Raw genomic sequence first — 12165 nt, forward strand, 5'->3', positions numbered from 1 at the left:
ATAACTCTGGGATGTATAATCAATCCTTTCAAAGCAGAAGAGGACCTTCAAAGGATACAGTAGGCCCACTGTATCCTTTGGTAAGGCACCTCTAAAATCTGATGAAATAGGTTGGCACCCCATTTGAGGTAAAAGAATTACTCTGGAGGTGGCACAGATGTCCAATCCTGCTGAACCCGGAGTGGCTCTCCTCGGTCTCTGGGTGACCTCATGGACACTGTGGTCTGAAATGCCCCATACATTTGGGGGCCCTGGGGACGGGGGACGGGGGCCCCTCATTCCGTTTTTTGGCTGTTGTACTTTAAACTGAGGTATTGGCCTTCCTTTTATATCCCTGACTGATCTACATTCATTTGCCCAATGTCTTCCTTTCCCACATTTTGGGCAAATACCTGGTACTGTCTTTTCAAACCTACTCTTTCTACCCTTTGTACACTGCTTTTGCATATGACCTGTTTGTCCANAATTATAGCAGGTTATTTCTTTTGTTTGNGCCANCAAAACTGCGGCAGCCAGCCCTGCATTTGAAAGTGGTCCTCCTATTTCTCTACAGGCTTTCATCCATGCTTGTAGTCCTTTCCCTTTCCATGGCGTGATAGCATTTCTGCATTCTTTGGTACATTGCTAGTAAACTAATTGTTCAATTAATGGCGTTGCGGCCTCACAATCACTAAATGTGTGTCCTTCCGCTTCCATCATGCGAGCCACAAATTCAGAGAACGGCTCATTATTTCCCTGAATAATTTTTGTCAAGTTACCAGATACCTCTCCTCGATTAGGCAATGCTTTCCAGGCTTTCACTGCTGCCTGATTGATTTGATCATAGACCTGCACTGGGTATGCTAATTGATTGTTTGTCCATATACCCTGACCTGTAATCATTTCAAAGCTCCATACTGGCTGCCCTGCATTAGCATGGGCCTGACTCAAACACAGATCATTCCATATAGACTTCCAACCTAGATACTGTCCCATCGTAAGACATGCCTTTACCACACTCATCCAATCAAAAGGAGTTATGGCATTGTGAGCCAGTCTATCAATTTTGAACTGAGTAAATGAGGCTTTGACTCCATAGGTCCTTACTGACTCTGCTAATTCTTTCACCTGTTTATGTGATATTGGCTCATAATATCGCTGGTGAGCATGATCCTGAAAAACAGGAAAAGCCTGACATATTTTTTGCAGCCCTCTAGGAGTGCAAAAAGAGTGACCATTGCCAATTGCTTTCTTATCTGCATAAGGTGGAGTAGGTGGGGGAACACTGAAACTCCTCCCTACTGGACCAGATCTTTCTGCCTCATACTCAGCAGGAGCCTCCTTCAAATCTTCCTTGTCTCCTGCTGATAATTCTGAATCCTCTGAGCTGGACAATTCTAACAACTCAGTCTTTGAGAGGAGGGTAAATTGACTTAATATTCTGCTTTTTATTTTTTATACTATCTTTTGTATCTTTACATTTTGGCATTGACAATTAAGGCTATGGCATAAGATCAAGGCAAGAAAGATAGCAAGCAGCACAACCCCAGCGAAAATTATCGGATCTATTTCGTAGGAGAGCATACCTCTCAGAGTCTCACATTAATTTCTTTATATTTACCTGTACCACCGTTCTCCAGCTGAAGAGATCTGAATCCACGCTGGATCCTTCTCAGCAATCTGTTTTACAGGAACACTTTATTACCACCGCTCCCCAGCTGAAGAGTTCTGAATCCACGCCGGATCCTTCTCAGCAGTCTGTTTTAAGGGAACACTTTATTAACTGCTCCTTCCCCGTGATGCAGTTCTGAATCCTCCCTGTAGCAGGGGGGTCTTCGCTTGTGCCTGAAGATGTTTCTTTTCCCAGGTTTTCGGCACCACTTCTTGCATGCGCCTGACTGGCCAGGAAGAACGATGCTGCAACCAGATCCTTCCGCACACGTTTATTGGGAGAGCTTGATTGCAGAGGCGAAATGACCCCAAGCCCAGAACTGGTGCTGCTTATATAGGCTTAGGAGAGGCATTCTCTCTCATCTGATTGGTTAACTCGTCTCTCATCTGATTGGTTAACTTGTCTCTCATCTGATTGGTTAACTTTGGTTAATTCTCAAAACCTCATCTTGGCAAAAGAACCTTTANNACCTATGTATGTGTGGTGGCCAGCAGTAGCCAACTGCCACTCTGCAACTGCCACTCTGTAACTGTCACTCTGCAACGGCTTCCCACATATAGAGACCATCCATAAGCTCTGTGACTCTAGAGAACCCTGACTAATACAACCACATATGAATTAATCTCTTTTTTAAAAAAAAAACTTTTGGATGAAATACATAGTTGTGTGTGTAACAAAGAAACAGAAACTTAAATTAAAACATCTCTGAAGTGGATTAAAGTAAGTGTAAATCAATGCAAAGACAGCCTGTGTTGCTGTGTTGCTTTTATTTCCTCAGAAAAAACGATAAGAGCTGTACCCAAACTAAGCAAATACACAGCTTGGGCTGAACCCTTCTCTGTTCTAACTATTCCTAGGCCAAGTCCAGGAAGCCTAGAGACTTTGTAGAATCAAATATTCCAAGTAGACTGATTCAACCCAGATTCTCTTGGCTTCTGACTGAATTGTTCTTCCTGGTCTCATTAACTTTGTGAGTATGTTATAGCCTTCTGATACCTTATTCTCCAGCTTGTTCTGTATTCACCTATGTCTAGTCTGTTCTATGACCTTTCTTCGTAAAACTGTTCAAGTAAAACTGCTACACACACACACACACACACACACACACACACACATACACACACACACTCATACACACCCCCACACACATACAACACATGTTACTACCTTCCCCCCCTCTTTCACTGCTCTTTATTAGTCTCTATTCATCTGCTGCTCTCATAGCAGTTGGGTATATCCTATCTCTGATTCATTTTGTTAAAACTTTCTCAGATTCATCACTTTGTCTCCCTCTCAATTAAATGTCACATTCAAGCATGACTGCTTCCTTCTATAAAATAACTTTACCTTCATTGTTTGGAATTAAAGATGTGTAATAAGGCTGTGTCTGTATTCCAACCAGGTCATACCATAATGCAGGGCATGTCTGAATTTCTGCCAGATGATATATTTGGATGTGACTCCTTGTCAGAGCAGCCATGTCATTGAATTAAACATTTTCAAAAGTTGCTTCAATAGAAAACTTGATATTGTTAACTAATGGGTCAGTTCTCAATTTTGAAATACAGTGTTAATTGAATACAAATGGAATTTTCAGGAAGCTATTTTATATATGTGAAGAAAAATATTCTATCTTTTAGCTAGAAATGCATTCAATATATAATAGTTAAAGCAATTCAAAGTATGACAAAATCAGACTACCAATCCCTCTCAAATTTAAGGTTTTTTTTATTATTATTAAAATGCAAAGAGAGAGTCCTAAGTGAAAGGGTTTTCCAGCACAAGGGTATTTTAGAAATCGAGGCCCAGATATACCACAAAATCATACCACATAACAAACAACACACAAGAGACTCATTGTGGAGGAACACATAATGGGACTGCCTCTGAGTAGGAAGAGAGACAGCAGCATGCTGGGTGGAGAGGGCAGGGATATAGGAGTTTTGGAGGATCTTCAGTGATCCAGTAGAACATACCCCATGATCTACACAGCACGGCCAGAAGTATTGATTGGCTGTTAGCCCTGAGTCATTGGGGTATGGATTTTCAAGTCTCGGGTTTGAGGTCCGGCTAGGGGAAGGGTGATTTTCCACTGGCCTTTTACCCTGCAAGAAGAAATTTTCAGAGGCAATGACAATATTATGGCTTGAATGTAGTGATGCTTCAAGTATATGAACCTACCTCTGATCTGAGAATTTTCATTAAAAAAATGCATCCATTAGTATATGAGCTGTAATGAAATCAAGCATTTAACAGAGCATTAAAAGTTTAATTTGTCAGATTTAATCATCAAAAAACATTAAACAGCAGATATACTTTCATCCTGAAAAAATAACTTTCTCATAAACTATACACTTCCATCTTTTGGAGGAGGTAAATTTTGATGAGGACAAAGTATTAATAGAGAGTTGTGGTTGTCTAAGGGGGAAAACTCACAAAGTGGCAATGGTGTGCTGTCATTGTCAAAACAAATGACAAGGATGGAGAACTTTCATAAACTAACTGTGTTGACCTTCTCTCTGAAACTCTGGACTAGAAATGATTTCTTCACTTCTCAGTTGCATGCTCTCAGTTTCTACTTTTGTTTATCAAGTTGTATATAAGAGATACAACATCACTCAGTTATATCCTCATTGTATACACTATGAGGGCCACAAACACACAGTCCTCCTGCCTCAAATATCTGAGTTCTAGTATCATTTGTAAGTGCCACTGTGTCCACTGACTGCATATAATCCTGAACATTTTATTAAGAACATCTTTCTTCTTGTTGGTCTGATTTTTTTTTTCTGAGCTTTTGTTCATCTATAGTTGCCAGATAAGTAGAACTGAAAACATATTAGAAAAGGTCATCTTTTTATAGATTTCAGGATGGGTATTCAAATGCCAGGGATACTGTGATCACAGAGACAAAAAGCACAAACCATAGAAAGATGCTCTTTAGAAGATCTTATGCAAGTCCAACCAGCAGCTGACTGAGACAGATGCCGGTACTTACACCCAACCAATGGACTGAAGTCAGGGATTCCTATGGTTGAATTAAGGGAAGGATGAAAGAAGCAGAAGAGGAGGGTGACCCTATAAGAAGACCAGCAGTCTCAACTTGCCTGGACCTTTGGGAATTCCAAGAAAGTAATTCACCAACCAGGCAGCATACAGAAGCTGGTTGGAGGACCCAGGCAGATGTAAAGCAGAGTACTGGCCTCAGTAGAAGATGCGCTGAATCCTCGGGAGACTTGAGACTCCAGGAAGGGGTAAGGCCTGGTGGTGGGTGAGCATCCTCTCAGAACAGGGTGGAAGGGGAATGCGATGAAACACTGTGGGAGGGGGGAATGGGAGGGAGGCAACAGCTGGATTGTAAATAAAGAACTTTAAGAAAATTAAAAAAACCTTTATCTAAAAATAATGTCTCAGGCATGCCATGTGATAGGACTAACATATATAAAACACAGGAGGCAAGAGATTATTGATATAGGAAATGATTTAATGTTTATGTATTCAGAAAATTTTTGTTTGATGATGAACATACATTTAATCAATATTTATGTCAGAGAAATGATGTTGAAGAGGATTGAAACACTAGGTACTTCTAAAAAGGAAGTTGTAGCTACAAAGTCTATTACTAAGATGAAAGAGAATATATAGTAGGTGGGTGATGGGAAAGAAAGAAGTAATCATGTTTCTGGTTTATATGTTTTGGTTCTTGTGAAATTTTGGTTCATGTGTATTTTCTATTTCTTTTGGGATACTTAAAGCAGTTTGTAGTTTCGTAATAAATTTCTGTGTTTTCTAGGACGTAGGGGAAGGTAGAAGTAATTGTGTGCATATGCAGACAATGCATATGTATGTATGTGTGTACGAATTGTCATAAGTTTAAATGATTTGGGTAGATGAGAAATGTGTTCAAAGTATATTATATACACTGTGTAAAATTTTCCTCATGTAACCTTGTATAAAAATAAAAAGATAATTGAATAAATAGTTTTTATTCCTGTTTTCTCTGTTTTCATAATAAGTTCACACTGATTTCTAAAATTCTTTTAATGCACAGGGATGTCTGGGAACTTTGCAGGATACCGTTCATAAGAGCATCCTCTTCTGTCAAAATAGTGCAATGCAGTGCCTTAATAGGACTTAGGGAAAAGTGAGTGTGTGCTTTGTGCAGTGTGTTTGTTTGTGTGTGTGTGTGTGTGTGTGTGCATCTGTGTTTGTATGTATGTCTGTGTGTTCACATGAGGGTGTGTGTTTGTGTGTGATTGTGTCTGATACTCTCCTACCACCCTTCCACTGAAGAGATTTGAAATGTGCTTCTTTCCATTTGACTCTCTTCTGCCTTGCAAGCGTTGTCCTCCGCAGGCCAAGTCTGATCATTCAGAGAACATTCTTAGGTTTTTTTTTTTCCTTCTTTCCTTTGGCTTGATCTGCCCTGACTTTTATTGATTTTCATTGGCGTGTTCTTACTTTGTTTCTCACTTTCATGTATTCTTTGAGCCTAGACAAATGTCTATTATAAAGCAAATACTCAGTAAGCATTTGCTGAATTAATTATTCTCAAATCTGTTCTTGAGATAGTTTTACTTATACATATTTTATTTTGATTAAAGAATATGTATTACATATAGCTCAGATATGAACAAATAGGTAAAGTATACTTAGTAAAATATTAGAATTTTTTAGTGATAGATTATGCTGATAAAGAGGGGATAAATGTCTGTGGAGACAGAAATATTCATCGGTGTGATATACCCATTACATGTTATATGCATTTAGTGTATTGTACATAGTTGTATGTAAAATGTATCAATTACTTTTTAAAACAATAAATACTGTGGAGTGATCAGCAACAAGTAGGAAACCTATATCATCTTCCTTTCCAAGGCTCAGGGATCATCATAAAGAGGGTAGGAAGACTGTAAGAGCCAGAGGTTAGAAGGGCTGCTGTGAGGCAGCATCTCCTAGACCAGACAGGACCTCTACACTCATGAACTCAAAGCACCTGTGGCTGCCTGCACATTTTCTAGCCAGTCAGCAATCTATGTGGGGGAGGTGCTCCCAAGGTCTCTTTCTTTAAACAGTTGATAGCTTCTGGGACTTCCTTAAGTAGGTGGCCTTTGGAGGGTTGACAGCTCTCCAGTGTTTGAACAGCTCAAGCTGGACTCACTTGGTTATATTTCAAAAGGAAAAATGACACAAAGTAGAGCATAGAGAATTGTTGAAAATGTGAGAAGAACTGAGGAACTGAATATGATCAAAATATGTTACATGCATTTCTCAAAAAATTAATCGAATTATTTTAATTACCTGAACACAGCTGTTTCTAGATATTTCATTCTGCTTATCTTTATATCTGATTTTAAACCAGTACTATGCTGACTTAATTGATATTGCTTTTATTATTTATGTTTAAATTAAGAAACATGACAAGTTTACCATTATCTTCCTTGTATTTGAGAACTTTTGAAATTCCATACAAACCATAGGAATTGCTTTACATTTATAGACCTGATTGAGAATGATGGATATATTAATATTAGGTCCACTCAGTAAACAGCAAAAGTGAAATCAGACATGTGTGATCAAATTGAAGAAAAGGAAACAACAAATTATACAGAATAAGTAGTTGTAGTGGGAAATAATCTCACATTATTTTGGTTAAGGGATTAAGGGCCAAGATCCATTAGGAATTCATATACTTAATAACAAAAATAAATTATTTTAAAAGTGGCCTGAGGCTTTATAAGAAATGTCTGAAAAGCAGACTTCTATATGGTTAATAATTACATGAAAAAAAAAACAAAACGCCATCAACCAACAAAGAAATGTAAATCAAATTCACAAGTAAGATGTTGAGGTTTGGTCTGTTGCTATGTATTGTAATGCTAAATACTGACCCAAGTTGCCTCCAGGGACAAGGAGATTCTCACATAGACCCAAGTGATGTTACTCAATTTTGTCTCCCAAGTTATTCCTGATTGGTGAGTAAAGATGGCTATAGCCTATAGCTTGGCAGAAGAAAAATAGACTAATTTTTGTCACTGGGCTTGCAATCTGAGGCAGGACCACAAAGTAGGAAAGAAGGAAGAAGATGGAGATAGGAGAAGATGCCATGGGCTAGATGAGTCATGAAAACATGGCCAATTGAATAGAGTGGGGTTATTGATGGGGAAGTAGGTTTTAGTAGCATATAGGGTAGACATCTGCCCAGCTCTAGTGCTATTTAAGGCTTATTATAAATATAAACAATTCTAAACAAGGAAGTCAAAGATCTATATGGCAAGAACTTCAAGTCTCTGAAGAAAGAAATTGAGGAAGATATCAGAAGATAAAAAGATCTCCCCTGCTTATGGATTAGCAGGATTAATATAGTAAAAATGGCCACTCACCAGAAGCAATAAACAGTTAAATGCAATTTCCATCAAAATTTCAGCACAATTCTTTACAAACCTTGAAAGAGTGATTCTCAACTTCATATACATAACAACAACAAAACCAACAAAGACTCATGATAGCTAATACACACCTATACAGTAAAAGAACTTCTGGAGGTATCGCCATCCAGGCTTTCAAGTCATACTACAGAGCAGTAGTAATAAACACTGCATGGTGTTGGCATAAAAACAGATAGGTTAATAAATGAATTAGAATAAAATTCTCAGAAATAAACCCACATACCTATGGATACTTGATATTTGACAAAGAATCCAAAAACTATTATATTTGAAAAGCAAAAGCATCATCAACAAATGGTGCTGGTCTATGTGGCTGTCTGCATGTAGAAGAATGCAAATAGACCCATATCTATCACCCTGGACAAAACTCAAGTAGAAGCTGATAAAATATCTCAACATAAAACTGGACATTAAATCTAATAAAAGAGAAAGACAGAAACTTCCTCAAGATCATTGGCACAAGAGATAGATTGCTGAACAGAACACCAAAAGCTCAGCTACTAAGGTCAACAGTCAGTCAATAAATGGGACCTGAAAAGCATTTGCAAGGCTAAGGACAACATCAACCAAACAAAACAACAGCCTACAGAATGGGAAAAGATCTAACTCTACATCTGACAGAGAACTAATATTCAAACTATATAATGAATTCAAGAAATTCATCTACAAACCAAGTAATCCAATGAAAAAATAGGGTACAGAGCTAAATAGGGAATTCCCAACAAAGAAATCTATAATGTCTAAGAAACACTTAAAGAATTGTGCAGAGTCCCTAGTCAACAGGGAAATGCAAATCAAGAAAACTCCCAGCAAAAATGTCTCCTGATAAGCTTCATTCAACAGCTGATGAAAACAGATGCAGAGACCCATAGCTAAACATCAGGCAGAGCTTCAGAATCTTGTGGAAAAGAAGGTGTAGAATTGAGTAAGACAGAGGGATCAAGGGCACCACAAAAGGACCTACAGTCAAGTAACCTGGGCCCATGGGAACTCACAGGCAAAAAGCATACAGGGGCTGAGCTCTTTCTCTTAGAAGGGGAGGGAGTAATTGGGGGAGAAGTTTGCAGTGTTGGGACTGTGAGAAAAGGGGGCCTGTGATAAGAATGCCATGTAAATAAAAATAATGGAAAAAGAAATGGTAAATGGTATTCACTCTCAGTTGATTGTTAAACATTATACACATGTATCAAATTAACGACTACCCATAACTATCTACAGTTAATGTATTGTTTTATAATGTATTGTTTTGAACTTAAAACTGTTGAAAAAATTTAAAATTGCAAGCCTTTTTGTTCAAGCATAAATTCATACAGACATGCAGTAACTTCTTAAACAAATGCCATACAAATTAATAAAAGAATATTCTTTTATAATAGTGAAAAATAGCTCTTTGGGGAAAATATTTTCTTAACCAAATAAAATGCATTGACAATATATTGATTTTTTTTTTTTTGGTTTTGGTTTCGGTTTGGTTTTTATAGACAGGGTTTCTCTGTATCCTCCTTGCTGTCCTAGAACTCACTCTGTAGACCAGGGTGCCCTCTAACTCTGAAACCTACCTGCCTCTGCCTCCCCAGTGCTGGGATTAAAGGCGTGCTCCACCACATCTGGCTATATTGATGTTTAAAATGTGACAAACAAAGTATTGGTGATTTTTTTGAGAATGTTAAAGGCATGGCCATTGTGAATTATAGTTATTAAATATCTACTAAAACACCAAATATTGGCATAGTAATTATATTGGCAGAAGTTTACCATGAAGACATTCCCCATTCTACATAAAACTGTGTAAATTTTAACTCAGTCCCAGTTCTATGTTATTGTAAATTCTAGAAGAAGACTAAATATCCATTGTAATAAGAATAGTGCATTTTGACACATCTCTTAGTAGCATAATGTTTATAGATGCTTCCAAAAAGTCAATATCTCCCTATATCCTACAAGAAACAGTCTGCAATGCCTAAATACTGAATAGCAAAATTGAAGTTGGGGGTCACTTCAATCCAAGCATTGAGGAGTCTGGGTGGTGGTGGTGAGGGGACTGCCAATTTCAAGTTAGTCTGTTCTACATGAGTTCTAGGCTATCTAAAGCTACATAATGAAAGAACAAACAAACAAACAAACAAACAAACAAACCTAGACTACACTTTATGCATTTGTAGTACTTTCTTTACAAGTGATGGATATCCACATAAAAGCCCAGAAATGATATCTAAAATTTAGTTTGAATTTGAATTTGACAAGAGGAAAGGAGATCTAACAAGCAAAAATAAGTGTTTCCTTTTGTATTTTTAATTTATTTTTTCCATTGGATATTTTATGGATATACATTTCAAATGTTATCCCATTTCCCACTTTCCCTTTGGAAACCCCCTATCGTATCTCCCCTACTTTTATGAGGATGCTCCCCCTCCCACCTACCCATTCCCAATTCAGGGCCCTGGCATTCCCCTACACTGGAACATCAAGCCTTCATGGGACCAAGGGCTTCTCTGCCAGACAATGCCATCCTCTCCTACATAGCCAGATGGAGCCATGGGTTCCTCCATGTGTATTCTTTGGTTGGTCATTTAGTCCCTGGGAGCTTGGGGGTGGGTGAAGGGTCTGGTTGCTTGATATTGTTGCAATCCTCTTCAGCTCCTTCAATCCTTTCTCTAACTCCTTCATTGTGTGTGTCAGCATTCCTGGGGAGACCAGGTCTCTCTAGGCAGGATTTGGGTACAGAGGGCTGTAGGACAGCCTTAGCTACAGGGTATAGATGGAGACAGGAAGACTTTCTTTTGTATTTCAAACAATATAAATAAAATGCTCACACTGAATTAAAATTTCCTAGATTAAGAGAAATAAATGTATTGTTTTTCACCAAAATAAGTGTTTCATGCTTTTCCATTTACTGATACTTGCCACCCACACACTCACACACACACACACACACACATATATATATATATATATATATATATATATATATATATATATTTATACATATACTTCTTGAATTTGTTTCATTTACTATCTTAAAATCTGTGCTTTGCCCTTGCTTCAGGATAATAAGGCTTCATAAGTTATGTAGTTTATAGACTTGGATGAATTTTATTTTACTAATAGCCACTAAGGAATAAAAAAAAAAAGTAAAACTGCTTTTACCAATTCTCTTAAGTCATTGGACAGGTAAAATTCTTTTTACAAATGTAGTGGAAATATCTACGACATGGAGCAAGGTTGAGATGTCTTGGCTTGATATATCCACATTCTGCATCTGCTACATGTGTTGCTGTGTGAAAATCCCTGTGTCAAACAAGAAAGGAAGAAAGAAGGAAAGAAAGAAGGAAAGAAAGAAAGAGAAAAGGAAAAGAAAAAGAAAGGTTATTTTAGAAATATCACTCATTAGGCATAATTTTATTCTCACAACCTAAAAACATAAATATTTGTTTATTTCAGTGGACACTACAACCCTCTGATGATAGGTGATGATGGCTGATAAATGGTAATAACTACTATAGGGATTTAGTGTCTTTTTTCTTAATAGAAAGTTAGAGATGACTCTGGACTGCCCTTCAGAGGGCCTGTTTCAATTCCCAACACCCACATGATTTCTCACAGTGATCTGTAAGTTCAGTTTTAGAGAACTTAATGCCCTCTTCTATATCAGGCAGTCACATGGTGCACAGACATGTGTGAACCATGCATGGGCATTTACAAATGATAATAAAATAAAAAATAGAAAAACTAAAGGTGCATGGAAAAAAATTCTTCTTTGTTCATTGTAGAGGAATTTTAATCCAGCAACATGGGTGTTGTGGAAAGGGACCACATCCAAAGACCTTCTATGTCTGTGCAATCCATTGGAAAAATACAACTTTAATCCCTGGGACTGGAATACAAACATGCCCTTATTACAGATATTAATGCAAAACAACAAAAAAAAAGATAGTGTGTTTAAGAAAGTAGTCTTGTTTTAAAATTATGTCTATTTGAGGAGCAGAGAAAGTGATGAATCAGAGAATCTATCATATAAAATATGACAGAATGAGTCACAGATAAGTTATAGCCAACTCACATGAG

The 12165-nt window shown here is 37.6% G+C and overlaps 1 protein-coding gene across 1 annotated transcript in view; it reads right to left on the bottom strand.

The window, feature by feature from the left end:
• Nucleotides 1–11179: 11179 nt before the first annotated feature.
• The window catches only part of LOC110288616 (C-type lectin domain family 9 member A-like), a 6576-nt gene continuing 5590 nt past the window's right edge, over nt 11180–12165 (bottom strand). The window contains exon 4 of the mRNA XM_021154911.2: nt 11180–11388. Within this exon, the coding sequence (XP_021010570.1) occupies nt 11256–11388 (133 nt within the window). The 3' untranslated portion in view covers nt 11180–11255. The remainder of the gene's footprint in view (nt 11389–12165) is intronic.

Source organism: Mus caroli, unplaced genomic scaffold (assembly GCF_900094665.2).
Source record: "Mus caroli unplaced genomic scaffold, CAROLI_EIJ_v1.1 scaffold_15432_1, whole genome shotgun sequence".
NCBI classification, from domain to species: Eukaryota; Metazoa; Chordata; class Mammalia; order Rodentia; family Muridae; genus Mus; species Mus caroli.